Source organism: Dendrobates tinctorius, unplaced genomic scaffold (assembly GCF_039654945.1).
Source record: "Dendrobates tinctorius isolate UK_male_01 unplaced genomic scaffold, ASM3965494v1 ptg000028l, whole genome shotgun sequence".
Taxonomy (NCBI): Eukaryota; Metazoa; Chordata; class Amphibia; order Anura; family Dendrobatidae; genus Dendrobates; species Dendrobates tinctorius.
Window position 1 is genome coordinate 580,808 of NW_027361696.1, and position 15,336 is coordinate 596,143.

Here is a 15,336-nt window from a genome sequence, read left to right on the forward strand (position 1 = left end):
TTCTCTGGTTCCGAGCGCAGCAGAAAGCTACAATCGTGGCCATGAGGACCAGGAACGCCACTCCAGCGCCCACCGCTACTCCAATGATGACAGTGACCGGGACAGACTCTGCAGGAAGAGAGGAGACGGTGAGTTCATAAATCGTCCTCACATTTATCTCAACGCCACAGATATTACAGGGGAACTCTACACAGAATGTACAATGATCCGTAGGTCAGTAAATGGTCAGTCACAGTCCGCTCGGTAAGAACCTCACATCTGACTTGTTCCGTCGTGTATTTGTCTGTCTGCTATAGAGGGGCACGTGGGTCCTGGGATTTGTAGGACATCAGTGCATTTCCCAACCACATCCATGGAGACTATGGTCACGTTACATGTAACACTATGGTATCATTACTTCTGCTGTGAGGCCCAGATCCAGGGCTGTCACTGTAACAGTGTGCGGGCGATCACGTCCAATAGAAATCCATGAAAATAGCATCCTGTCCCCCCAAATATCAGATAAAAAATCCCAGAAACTGCATTCTGTGCAGACTTCTCTACGTGACCGGAGCGAGAAGACGCAGTATCTGTATCGTGATGATGGAGACCAGTGCTGACCCCGCACGATGGACGACGGGTCACCGCTGTGACTTACATAAGGGGGTCTGACAGAACACGTCCTTAGTATCAGTCATATGTCCATTGTGAGTGCAGCTCTGGATGTGACTAGAGTCTAGGACTGAAAATACCACAATCTGGACTCTATAAGATCGCATGGTGCCTTTCACCTGCTCGGTAGATGAAGCATCGCAGTCTGCGCCACCCCTTGCCATGAGCAGAGCATCCCTCAATGACGGGCATGATATCCATGGGAGGTAACATGAGAGTTAACAATAAGGCAGCAGCAGCGCCAAGCTAATCTTACCCATAAGAAAAGTACAGCGCTGTCAGCCCGGGTAGAGATCTACACTGGGTACACTGGTGTGCAGCAGATACCAGACTACAATAGCTCTGGCCTCTACTATAGGGGCCCTGAAGACCACTGGCCACCACTGAGCTATGGCTACATTCCTGGGGGCCTTACTAATACTTCTGTATACTCATATATAGCCCGACCCCCTATGATGTAAGGTGACATCAGAGCACAGGCTTTTCAGTGCTTGTTCCTCTGACCGCTCCGCCTGATTATGTGTCCTTACTGTGGTCCCAGCCTTTTACCCCTGGACCAATCTTTCCACAGACCCTGAACGGCATCTCTAGTTATGTAGATATTTGTCCTGGGCTTTTATAGTTTTGGCCAGTGTCAGTTTTTCCTTTAGCTCATGAATCAGGAGGCTCAGGATTAATAGATACAGGTCCTGGATGATGTAAGAAAGCTGAAAGCATGAGATGCTCTGTGATGTCATCAGTGACAGTAGTGTATTGCAGGTGATGCCATTTAGGGACAGATCTTTAAGGAAGTGTCATCACTTTGGCCTTATGTATGAGGGACCACACAAGGGCAGAGACGGCCAATGTGCAGGGAATGAGCAGAGATCGAGGACCTCAGTGACCGCAGATAATGCAGGCTTATGCTCTGCCCGGACAAATGTCGCCCTACTCTTTCTAGGGTGATCCTCTCTGTCATTATTGCAGGTGTCATTGGTTCACATCACCAGCAGTTCCAAGTCTCGCCATAAGGGGGAAGCATATTCCAACTGTTTTGTTTTCCTTTTTCCCTACTAATCTTTAGCTTTATTACCATGTTCAGACTCAGTGGCGTTGACTCCTGGGGTCTCACCCAGAGCCACACTGGGTCACTATACTGTGGGTGGTCTTGTAAGCACTGTGCTAATGGACACAGCCCATACAGATTTTCTGTCCCTCATAACTTACTACAATCTCTTACAAGGGAGGTCCTGCAGTCTTAAAGCCAAAGGGAAGCTCTTCAAACTCTAGAGCAAAGAGCTTGTAAGTGCTGCACTCATTGCCCGGGAGACCGGCCGTCGCTGATAGGCTGCAGCGGGACAATAAACGATATGTAAGGAAATGATAACGCCCTCCATTCCGGAGAACAGAGAGGATTTATAATAAATTATTGTTAAATTCTCAATGATTCAGTTTCTCTCCTAACAGGTCAAGAAAATCCCAGATGATTGGATATCAGTGCTGGACTCGGCTCGGGCTGACGTTTGTGCGGGGGGCTGCCTGACTAAGCCAGCCCCCTCCCCGATCATGGCTGATCTGAGAAGGTACAGCTTTGTAATCAGCAGTCAGCCAGCCCCATCACAGCCATGCTGGTATATGTGGTGCAGGTAAACAGACACATCCAGGACATTGTTCATGTGGACGGCACCATATCAGCCTTTAAAAAAAACAAAAAAAACAACAGTCTTCTGCTCCTCAGAAAGTTGTGTGCTTCAGGGTAGGGGTCATCCCGACCTTTCCTACGGTCCTGAGCGACAGATTCTGTAGGGGGTGTCACATTTTCTTAATATCTCTTAAAGGGGTTTTCTGAGTTTGGAATATTTATGGCCTATTATTAGGAAGGGTCTTTAATCTCACGGTATCGGCAGACGAGCGGCAGTTTCATCACTTACACATCGCTCATCTTCAGGGGATGCCGCGACCCCCCCACCAATCTGATATTAATGACCCATCCTAATAACAGGCCATAAATATGCCAAACCCAGGAAACCCTTTTTAATGCTGCATATTTTCCAATCTGATGGCTAGGAAAGCTGGGTCGGCAGCTGTAAGATTCACAGGCAGCCGAACCATTTCAGACATTTGTGACTCATTCATCTCAATGAGATTTGCAGAAATCCCTGCAGTGGCAGAAAAATGTCTGAGGGATCAATGGAGCCGATCCTCAGCCACTGAAATGTCTGAAATACATGTGCTGCATGTGGATATCCCCTAATGGTATGGACGGCCACCCAGCTTTCCCAGTGTCTTGAATGTAAATCTGTCTATGCAGTGATATCAGGGAAGCAGATTGACCAATCAGATCACTGGGAAAGCTGGGTGGCTGCCAATATGGCCGCCAGAGCATTGTCAGCAGGAGCAGTCACACATCCTTCCTACAGTCCGGAGCAGTGAATCGGCCTCGCTCTGCAGATATATATGTCACTACGTCCCTTATATCTTTAGAACGAGGCCGATTCTCCGCTCAGGACTGTAGGAAAGTTGTGTGACTGCTCCCGCTGACAATGAACTGGCAGCCATATCAGCAGTTACCCAGCTTTCCCAAGATCCAGAATGGTTACTCTGCCTTATTATGCAGGGATAAATTAGCAAGTTGCTACCTAGCATGACTGATTTGCCCATCAGAAGTCTGGTAAAGCTGGATGACAACTTCTTAGAAAAAGTATCCAGTAAGAGGACAGAAATACATGAACCACGTTACCTGTGCATTTACAGACATTTCTAAAGTAAGGGAATGTAAGACATGGAGAAGTGTGGAAAGTTCTGTCGCATCTTCTGCGGGAGCCGGTCGCTCATCATGGCGGACACACACAGACATATTCACCTGGACGTTAGGAGCCCATACCTGGTTCCACACTCGCTCCTGACCGCGCGTTCCCACCTGTTTAAAGATAAAACAGGTGTCTGCAGGGCTGAAGGTTCGGCATGCTACGACATACGACAAATATGGGGTCACCCACACCCCGGCATTAATCAGCGCCGCTCCGATGTTTGGCCATTCCCTCTGATCACAGGCAGGACACAGTTTCCTACATTTCAGCCTTGAGAATAAATTATCTACTTCATAAAAAGTGACACTCAATCAAAACTATTTAGGCTGAGAGCTCCGGACAGGGGAGATTTAGGGGCGCTGGGACAGAGATGACACTTTAATGGATTCCTTCTCGAGGCAGAAGACCGAGAACCCATTTGAGACGTCGCCCATGTTGGGCACTGAGCCCAAAAGTAAAAAAATGCTGATGAATCTCCAAGAGAATATGGCAAAAAATGGAGTCAGTAAATATTGCAGTACTCCCCCCCCCCCCCCCCCCCCAAATCCGGCAGATGTCACCTGCACATGCTGGAGAGATTTGGAGCCCCTCTAAACTTATATTGCAAGCCACTGAACATTAGCGAAAAAGCTACTGAGTAGATATTAGATATATAAAATGTATATAATAGAAACTTCACCCCATCCTCAAGTACCTGTGACATCAGCCTGCAGTGTAAAGCATAGAGGATTTCATTCTTTGCAGGATCATTATTTGCTGTCAGTAAATTGCCTCTGGAAGTGAGAATATTTCAGTGTATTAGTCTGGACCAGTAATCGCTAACTCCCAGCATGCTCAACTGCTAGTAGTAGTAGTGCTGAAACCAAAAGTAAGGACTGACAATCCCCCACAGCAGACCCCTCTCCTGAACTCAGACTGGGGGATAGGTAATGATTTTGGTCACGGCACTTCCCGGGACAACAGGTCGCTCTGTGCCGCTTGTAAAGAGGATGCTCTGCGACACCCACGTACCTGCCACAAGTAACAAAAAATCCATGTAGTTCCGAGTTTTTGCAAATCACTTATCAAGTCTGCAGTGAATTATGGGTCACAAATGTGTCCCCATTACCTTTCATTAAGGTGCGATGTTGGGCGACCTAAGTCATGGCCAAAATCGCCTTCTATGCCCAGCAGAATCGTTCACACATTTTACCTGGACTGATACATTGTAGCAGTCTGGAGTTTATCTTCTAAAAGATTGTGGAAAGGATGCAATTGTAACAAACCCTCTGCAGTGAGAGCGGTGCTGGGTCAGGATGTTTTCCTTCCACTGAATTCACTGACAGCAAGCAGATACAAAAGAGAAGGAGAAGCTCTATCACTTTGTAATTGTCCCTTTAAGGTGAGATTTCCATGGACCAGTTGCCATCTGTGGGGATAATGACATCTATATCTAGTGCAGAGTGTGGTTATTGCCGTCACTTTGTGTGACAGGATCTTGATGGTGGGATCAGTATCAGCTCTGGCAGATGACACAAGGCACGAATAGTTTGTGTCCTTTCTTTCAATTTGTGTCTTATGAGAGCGGGAAGCGGGGATGGAGCTCTAGAGCAGGAGGTAGGGATGGGGCTCTAGAGCATAGAGTATGAAGTGGGGATAGGGTGCTAGAGCAGAAGGTGGGGATGGGGCTCTAGAGCAGGAGGCGGGGATGGGGCTCTAGAGCATAGACTATGAAGTGGGGATAGGGTGCTAGAGCAGAAGGTGGGGATGGGATTCTAGAGAAGAGAGTAAGAAGCGGGATAGGGCTCTAGAGCAGAGAGCAAGAGGTGGGGATGAGGCTTGAGAGCAGGAGGCTGGGATGGGGCTCTAGAGCAGAAAGCAGGGATGGGCTCTAGAGCAGAAAGCAGGCGGTGGGGATGGGGCTCTAGAGCAGGAGGTGGGGATGGGGCTTTAGAGCAGGAGGTGGGGATGGGACTCTAGAGCAGAGAGCTGGAGGCGGGGATGTGGTTCAAGAGCAGCGAGCAGGAGGCAGGGATAGGGATCAAGAGCAGAGAGCAGGAAATGGGGCTCTAGAGCAGGAAGTAGGTATGGGGCTCTAGAGTAGAGAGCAGGCGGTGGGGATGGGCTACAGAGCAGAAAGTCGGAATGGGCTCTAGAGCAGAGTGCAATAGGCGGAGATGCAGCTCTAGAGCAGAGTGTAGCAGGTGGGATGGGGCTCTAGAGCAGAGTGCAGTAGGTGGGATGGGGCTCTAGAGCAGAGTGCAGTAGGTGGGGATGGGGCTCTAGAGCAGAGTGCAAAGTACTGTGCACAGTACGAAAAGAGGCAGCATTTATGAAGGGTCATCATTGAGTCTATGAATGTTCTGTTTTGCAGTCGCACGGGTCTCATGGCCCCAAGTCTTGCAGCTCATACTCTTCCTCTCACTCTATGTAAACACACAGGCCCATCTGGCTATAAACCCCCAGCAATTTCCATGCTGCCATCTGACCGCACGGCCACAGTCTCCGCTTAGGTTGGACGATGCCCAAGGCTAATTCTGAGCAGTTCATTTAGTCCCGATTCAATCTACATGACAGCAGCGTCTATAAATCACAGTTTAATGAGCGCACTCCACCTGCCTGCCCCGCCATTTAATAAAATCTGTGCTGACTTGGAGACCGTCCAACAAGTGGCGCATCCTTAACCCCTCGCTGTCAATGCAGAGAACACTACAGCTTCAATATAGAAACCAAATGTACATTTCTGATTAATCTTTAGTGACATGCGACTTTATTACGAGGGAGAAGATGAAGTAAACAAGACCCTGATATCAAAACTAAAGATTAATAACAATGTGACCTACAACTTCCCACAGCTCACGTTGCGCTACAGTTTGCCAGTCCACCTCCCAGAGCATTGAGAAACAGTATGATAGTAGTTATATTCTTATATATAGGGCCAGTATTATAGTAGTTATATTCTTGTACATAGGGGCAGTATTACAGTAGTTATATTCTTGTACATAGGGGCAGTATTATAGTAGTTATATTCTTGTACATAGGGGCACTATTATAGTAGCTATATTCCTGCACATAGGGGCAGTATTATAGTAGTTATATTCTTGTACATAGGAGCAGTATTATAGTAGTTATATTCTTGTACATAGGAGCCGTATTATAGTAGTTCTATTCTTGTACATAGGGGCACTATTATAGTAGCTATATTCCTGCACATAGGGGCAGTATTATAGTAGCTATATTCCTGCACATAGGAGCAGTATTATAGTAGTTATATTCTTGTACATAGGAGCAGTATTATAGTAGTTCTATTCTTGTACATAGGGGCACTATTATAGTAGCTATATTCCTGCACATAGGGGCAGTATTATAGTAGTTATATTCTTGTACATAGGAGCAGTATTATAGCAGTTATATTCTTGTACATAGGAGCCGTATTATAGTAGCTATATTCCTGCACATAGGGGCACTATTATAGTAGCTATATTCCTGCACATAGGGGCAGTATTATAGTAGCTATATTCCTGCACATAGGAGCAGTATTATAGTAGTTATATTCTTGTACATAGGAGCAGTATTATAGTAGTTCTATTCTTGTACATAGGGGCACTATTATAGTAGCTATATTCCTGCACATAGGGGCAGTATTATAGTAGTTATATTCTTGTACATAGGAGCAGTATTATAGCAGTTATATTCTTGTACATAGGAGCCGTATTATAGTAGCTATATTCCTGCACATAGGGGCAGTATTATAGTAGTTATATTCTTGTACATAGGAGCAGTATTATAGTAGTTATATTCTTGTACATAGGAGCAGTATTATAGTAGTTATATTCTTGTACATAGGGGCAGTATTATAGTAGTTATATTCTTGTACATAGGGGCAGTATTATAGCAGTTATATTCTTGCACATAGGAGCAGTATTATAGTAGTTCTATTCTTGTACATAGGGGCAGTATTATAGTAATTATATTTTGTACATATGAGCAGTATTATAGTAGTTATATTCCTGCACATAGGGGCAGTATTATAGTAGTTATATTTTTGTACATAGGAGCAGTATTATAGTAGTTATATTCTTGTAAATAGGGAGCAGTGTTATAGTAGTTATATTCTTGTTCATAGGGGCAGTATTATAGTAATTATATTCTTGTACATAGGGGCAGTATTATAGTAGCTATATTCTTGTTCATAGGGGCAGTATTACAGTAGTTATATTCTTGTACATAGGGGGCAGAATTATAGTAGTTCTATTCTTGTACGTAGTGGCAGTATTATAGTAGTTATATTCCTGTACATAGGAGCAGTATTATAGTAGTTATATTCTTGTATATAGGGGCAGTATTATAGTAGTTATATTCTTGCTCATAGGGGCAGTATTATAGTGTTATATTCTTGTACATAGGAGCAGTATTATAGTGTTATATTCTTGTACATAGGAGCAGTATTATAGTAGTTATATTCTTGTTCATAGGGGCAGTATTATAGTAGTTATATTCTTGTTCATAAGGGCAGTATTACAGTAGTTATATGGATGTGATTTATTAAATTAAGTTTTCTCACTTTGAAAACATTTTTACGTTCAGATAGAAATATTAATGTCAGTGAGTCTACGGAAGTTTTATGATTTTCTAATGGAGTATTGGTTATGAGGGATCAAGCTGAAATAACAAAATCTCAAAATTCTCAGCAGCCGCAGGACATTACTGTGTCATATTCTGGATTGAAGAAAAAAGGAATTGAAGTTGAGAATTCTCCAGGAGGAGTTCTCCTTTAAGGCTGAGATGTGGCTTTACGGATCAATAAGAGATACATTACTAAAATGACGATATTCATATTTTATGTGATTTAATGTGCGGCTCCAGCAATCATTTCATCTGAAAGTTTTCTTGGATGAGACTGAGGGTCATTCTGTGAAACGATGAGTAGTGACGATATCTGCCAGATGTTTTTCTGTCATTTTCTTGTAAGAAGTTGATTGTTATTGTTTCCATAACTTTTTCTCTGAAATCAGCAACAGCTCCATTCTCCACACCTTATACTACAGCTCATCATCTACGACTGCTGACAACCAGCCTGTATACCATGTAGAGAGGTTGTCAGCCGATGAGATAGTCGGCTCTGCTGTAAACGTGTATGTGCAGTTTCTCTTTGTGCCGCTGTCTCGCCTTCGGATCCGCTGTCGCTGCTGTGCACGGCGTCTATTTTTGCAGTGTTATATCAGGATGAAAATGGCGTCCTCTTCGCTTCCCTGCTCCCCGTCTCTTCTGCACTCCCTGTAACGTATTACGACGTGAGCGCCGGTTGTCAGATTTCACCTTGAAGGCTCCTTCGTTCCTTCTACTACATTAGCCGCCATAATAACCTCACAGACAGTGTAATGAGGTTGGCGTGATGGAGCGCGTGGTGATGGAGCGTGCGCCGGCCCTCTGGCTGCAGACATTACACAAGTCAAGCATCTTCACTCCCAACTTCACTAACAAATCGTTGTCACCCCCCGTCCTCTTCTACGGGATCTGGATTTCTGCAGTGGTGGTGACAGGTTTGTGCAGACTCCTCTGGGCTGCAGTGACCCGAGTGGGTGTGCAGTGTCGCTGACATAACTGATGGACAGATGATGTGTTACTGTATATGGAGAACTTTCCACCCGATTTGATTTAGCTGAGATTAAGAAAATCTGAATAGTGACCGGGGGGCAATCTGCGAGCTAATGGGAACGCACAGGAGCGACCACCGCCTCGTCCAGAGCCGACAAATAACTTAATTTATTGTGGATTTACTGAACCCCTGGCTGTTCCCGTCCTCCAATAACATCCAAAGCTGCATTCAAGATGCCCCATAATGCACTGCAGCGGTAAGGTACAAGGTGCTCCATGAGCAGGTGTCAAAACGCAGGGGAAAACTGCAGGCTAATCCGCAGGTAAAACGCAGGTCATTTGACCTGCGGATTTAGCTAAATCTGTGTGAAAAAATCCGCAGCAGAATCCGCAACGTATGCACGTACCCTTATTAGGTCTCTGCCCCCTGCGGTGCTTGGTTTGATCAGTCGTTTTGAGCTCCAGACTCTCTTTGGAGATGATAAAGGATAGCAGAATTGTGCTTGCAGCTCTGGATGTGACTGGAGTAGATAATGCCTGATTCAGCTGTCGTTCAGCACAACAGAAATGACATTTTATTTCTACTCTGTAAAAACTTCTCACATTTTCCGGCCTCTTTTCAGATCTGAACCGTTCACAAGGTTAATTGTATTGTACCGATGATGGCAAAATAATGGATGGATCCCGCAGTGCCAGACGTATTATTATTTGTGCGCAAGCGCGGCACTGGGGAGAGGGCAGAGATCCGACATTACGGTTCCACCACATTAGCTTCTGCACATTTATTTAAGTGGGTGGTGGGGGCTTTAGGTATTAGAAAAACATGGCGACTGTCAGAAAAGCTCCAGTCCTGTCCATGAGCTGTGTCTCAAATAGCAGCCGCATCCTAAACAGCGCCACTCCTGTGCATAGATTGAGTCTGATACTGCAGCTCAGCACCAAGGTGAATAGAGCAGAGCTGCAGTACCAGACACAACCAGTGCACAGGAGTGGTGCTGTGTCTAGAAGAAATGTCCTCCAGCCCCTTAATGATATTTATCTCTATTGGTCCCCCTTCACAGGTGCTTTTCTTGTATCCTTATGAGGTCAGTTTTTTAAGGACCGCAAATAGAGACACACGCACATCCATTGTATTCAATGGTGGTGAGCACGTCAGGTTTTTCACACGAACCGTGTGTCCTTATGAAAAGCCCGCAGACATGTCCTTTTCTTTGTGCAGACAAAATGAGTGAGGCACATACGCACACTGATGACATTCATGTGTCATCAGCATGACAAGTACCAGCGTCTGGGAAAAGTAGAACAGTTCACGCTGATCCCATGGACCGGCTGCTGAAGGCAGCTCTCATCATTGTCTCCTGGTCTCCCTGAGATTAGCACAACCAGGCGACAATGATGGGAGTTGTATTTAGCACCCGTTGTGTACATCCTGTGTAAAATAAATAATGAAAAAAAAAATGTTGTGGGCTCCCGCATAATTTTCAGAACCAGCAGAGGAAAAGCCGACAGCTGGGGGAAGATGTTAATAATCTGGGACAAGAGACAATACCCCATAAGGTTCCCAGGCTATTAACAACAGCTCACAGCTGTTTGCTAAGTCTATACTGGTGAACTTACAGGGACCCCAGAAAAAAAATGACTTATGGTCCCCTTATAAATTCAAACCAACAAAGGCTAAACACACAGATGTGCCAAATCTGGGACATGAACTCGCTCTTCCCACTTGCATTGTTGTGGTGCCAAGTGGGGGAATAAGGTTAGGGTTGATGTCAGAAAATTCTCATGGTGCTAGCGGTGATCTCATTGTGGTCACAATAGTTCATCGGGTCGCTCACAGTGAACCAATTGTTGGAACCGCAACTTCAGTGATCGGCGGTAACTTTATGACGTCACTGAAGCTGTGCTCTGATGCTCAGCTCAGTGTGTCTCCTGGATGTCCAGGTCGCATCATACTCCCGCTCATCAAGATATCCAGATGTAGCAGAGATGGAATGCGGCGTGGGACAGTATTGCTAATCATCACTGTGAGTGATATGGTTGTTTATTGTTATTTTTTTTTTTACAGGGGACAAGGGCTTTGATTGATTTTAGGTGTAAAGGTGAGAATAACCTATGTAAAAAAAGGGTGTTGCGTTTTATTTCAAATAAAGAATTTTATTCTTGCTGTGTTTATTTTCAAACTTACTATGGGGTTAGTAATGGTGGTGTCTTATAGACGCCTCTCCATTCCTAACCTCTGGGATGATTGTCACCTGACAATACAAAGGTGACATCAACCCCAACCCCATTACCCCACGTGTCACCGCACCAGTGCAAGTGGGAAGAGTAAGGCTAAGCGCCAGATTTGGTGCATCTTATGGATGCGCCATTTCTGGGGCGACTGAGGGTTTGTTTTGGTAGCCTAGGGGTGGCAATATCTCTGACCCTTTCCCAGGCTATTAATATCAACCAACAGCTGTGTGTTTAGCCTTTACTGGTTTGAATTTATAAGGGGACCATACGTCATTTTTTTTTCTGAGGTCCCTGTAAATTCACCAGGAAACACTAAGCAAACAGCTGTGAGCTGTTATTAATCACCTGAGAACCTTATGGGGTATTGTCCCTTGTCCCAGCATATTAACATCAGCCCCCAGGCATGGGCTTTTCCTCTGCTGGTTATGAAAATTAAGTGGGAGCCCACAACATTTTTTTTTTATTTAATTCTTAATTTTACACAGAATGTACACAGAAGGTGCTGAATACAACTCCCATCATTGTCACCTGGTCGTGCTGATCATAGGGAGACGAAGCAACAATGATAAGAGCTGCCTTCAGCAGCTGGCGCCTGCGATCAGTGCAAACTGTACTGCTTTTGGTGTCAATAAGTGTGATACGGACGGCACATGGATGTGACACACAGGCAGCAAACGGATACATGGATGTCACATACAGGTACACGGACACGGATCTCACCAGTACAGGTTTTTCCAGTACAGGAACCACCATGACGTGTGAAGGAGGCCGCAGAGCAAGTGCCATGTGCAGACACTGAGGCAGCGGGGGGTGCAGAGGAAGAGCCAGAAGTGACCTCTCACATGTAAAAGGGACGGGGAGTAATAATCTGTTACTGAGGACTACCACCACCATCATCTGTGCACAGTCTGTCTTTATAAAAAGGCATCATATAAAGTGTAATGCCTTTCATATGGCCGCTTCTAGCTGTTGGATTCCCCTCTAAGTCATGCGCATTATACCTGACGAGTGGTCTGTCCGTTCTGATCTAATACTTGCAGAGCGCCAGCGGCGACCATTATGGTCCTATTATTGTCAGCTCCACTGCGTCCTCCAGTGCCATTTCTGCAGTGTGTTGGCGATAACGGGATGAAAATCAATTTATCCCTTTACAATAGATCTTGCCGCCTCCTGTGTTGGATGCTGTCAGTCCGGAGTCATCATGGTATGGCGGCTCAGCATTCACAGACAGCAAGCAGAACCTAAAGGGGAACGCCACCTTCAGATGCATCTCACTCACGTGCCTTCTATTAGATCTCAGCCCCTCTGGGCAGAGAGGTCTCCAGTCGCCATCGGCACATTGGATATTCCAAAAGACAGCATGAAATGAAGAACGAAAGCGCAACTTTTACTAAATAGTTTAATATTAGTATATATCACAAACAGTGACACACAACACATATATATATATAAAAACCTACAGAATGTTCCTTCCCTTACAGGGACACAGACTCTATGACAATTGTCAGATACAAGGGGCCGATGTGTCCATCACTTACAGTTGTGGCCAAAAGTATTGACACCCCTGCAATTCTGTCAGATAATACTCAGTTTCTTCCTGAAAATGATTGCAAACACAAATTCTTTGGTATTTTTATCTTCATTTAATTTGTCTTAAATAAAAAAACACAAAAAGAATTGTCCTAAAGCCAAATTGGATATAATTCCACACCAAACATAAAAAAGAGGGTGGACAAAAGTATTGGCACTGTTCGAAAAATCATGTGATGCTTCTTTAATTTGTGTAATTAAGAGCACCTGTGGCACCTAACAGGTGTTGGCAATAACTAAATCACACTTGCAGCCAGTTGACATGGATTAAAGTTGACTCAACCTCTGTCCTGTGTCCTTGTGTGTACCACATTGTGTACCACATTGAGCATGGAGAAAAGAAAGAAGACCAAAGAACTGTCTGAGGACTTGAGAAACCAAATTGTGAGGAAGCATGAGCAATCTCAAGGCTACAATTCCATCTCCAAAGACCTGAATGTTCCTGTGTCTACCGTGCTATCCCCCACTTCTTACCCCAAGACATAAAAAAGCCAGGCTGGAGTTTGCCAAAACTTACCTGAAAAAGCCTAAAACGTTTTGGAAGAATGTCCTCTGGTCAGATGAGACAAAAGTAGAGCTTTTTGGGCAAAGGCATCAATATAGAGTTTACAGGAGAAAAAAAGAGGCACTCAAAGAAAAAAACACAGTCCCTACAGTCAAACATGGCGGAGGTTCCCTGATGCTTTGGGGTTGCTTTGCTGCCTCTGGCACTGGACTGCTTGACCGTGTGCATGGCATTATGAAGTCTGAAGACTACCAACAAATTTTGCAGCATAATGTAGGGCCCAGTGTGAGAAAGCTGGGTCTCCCTCAGAGGTCATGGGTCTTCCAGCAGGACAATAACCCAAAACACACTTCAAAAAGCACTAGAAAATGGTTTGAGAGAAAGCACTGGAGACTTCTAAGGTGGCCAGCAATGAGTCCAGACCTGAATCCCATAGAACACCTGTGGAGAGATCTAAAAATTGCAGTTTGGAGAAGGCACCCTTCAAATATCAGGGACCTGGAGCAGTTTGCCAAAGAAGAATGGTCTAAAATTCCAGCAGAGCATTGTAAGAAACTCATTGATGGTTACCGGAAGCGGTTGGTCGCAGTTATTTTGGCTAAAGGTTGTGCAACCAAGTATTAGGCTGAGGGTGCCAATACTTTTGTCTGGCCCATTTTTGGAGTTTTGTGTGAAATGATCAATGTTTTGCTTTTTGCTTCATTCTCTTTTGTGTTTTTTCATTTAAGACAAATTAAATTAAGATAATAATACCAAAGAATTTGTGTTTGCAATCATTTTCAGGAAGGAACTGAGTATTATCTGACAGAACTGCAGCGGTGTCAATACTTTTGGCCACAACTGTAGCTCCATAGATTAAGGCAATGACACGCAGATCATACCCGGCTCAAACTGACAGTCACAAAATATGATTTTCAGATGACAAGGGTGAGCCATGGATGGACCCTGTAAGGGCACGAGTCTCGGGGGGTCTGGGTCAGTCTGGAATCAGGGACAATACAGGACCTTTCTGGGAGATGATAAGGGAAACCAGAGAGAAGAGAACTCAGAACCATAAAATTGGCGACATTGCCAAATAAAATGAGGCAAATAATGGAACAATGATATTTTGCAGCTGGATGTGATCTGCGCGTCATTGACTAATCTGCGGTGCGGAGTGATGGACACATCGGCCCCTCGTATCTGACCATTGTCAGTGTTCCATCACTTACTGGGACACGGACTCTTTCTATGGCCGAGGTCACATTTGTGTGTGTAGCGCGAGACTCTCGCATCAATACCCGGCACTGTCGCTGGCACTCGGGACCGGAGTATGCGGCTGCATAGAAATACATGTAGCTGCACACTCCGGTCCCGGTTGACGGCGGCAGTGCCGGGTATTGATGTGAGAGTTTCTCGGATTACACACACAAGTGTGACCCCGGCCTATAGGTTTTTATATATACGTTTTGTGTGTCCCTGTATGACATGTTCGTGATGCATACTGATCTTAAACTATGTAATTAAAGTTACGTTTTATTTCCGCATTTCATAACGTGTTCCTGATTAGTTGCGGATTTGGTGACATGGGGATTATACAGTAATGAATCTCTCCCCTTATGTTTGCTGTATTTAATATTTGAGAAGGCCTTCGATCTTCTCATTAGTGAGGGGTCCTTCCTAATGACCATCATGAAGGTGGTGTTCCCCTTTAATGGTCACATGATCATGCAGATATATGTATACCGTCGCCCTCACCTTGCTCCTTCAGTCGTATGATCTCGGTGTCAGAGCCGAAGCTGTTCCAGGCCGTGCAGTTGTAGATGGTTTGGAAATCGGCCCTCACAATGTTACTGATGCTCAGGGTGGAAATGACGCCCTCGTCCGTGCTGACTGTTTCCACTGTGTACCGGCCAGAGGTCCCCGATTCCAGGACGTTCTCCTTCCATGACCAGGCCTAAGGCAGAAGGATAAAATGTAGTCATATCACATGGAGCCACACATACAAAACCA

The 15,336-nt window shown here is 45.1% G+C and overlaps 1 protein-coding gene across 2 annotated transcripts in view; it reads right to left on the minus strand.

Moving 5' to 3' along the window:
• Positions 1-15,336, minus strand: part of KIRREL3 (kirre like nephrin family adhesion molecule 3) — an 851,964-nt gene that overhangs the window by 14,301 nt on the left and 822,327 nt on the right. Inside the window, exons 12-14 of one of the 2 annotated variants that reach the window (XM_073569971.1) lie at positions 15,082-15,280; positions 3,515-3,550; positions 1-108 (exon numbers count right to left, since the gene is read on the minus strand). In XM_073569971.1, coding sequence (XP_073426072.1) covers positions 1-108; positions 3,515-3,550; positions 15,082-15,280 — 343 coding nt within the window. The remainder of the gene's footprint in view (positions 109-3,514; positions 3,551-15,081; positions 15,281-15,336) is intronic. The other variant, XM_073569972.1, reaches the window with a different exon arrangement.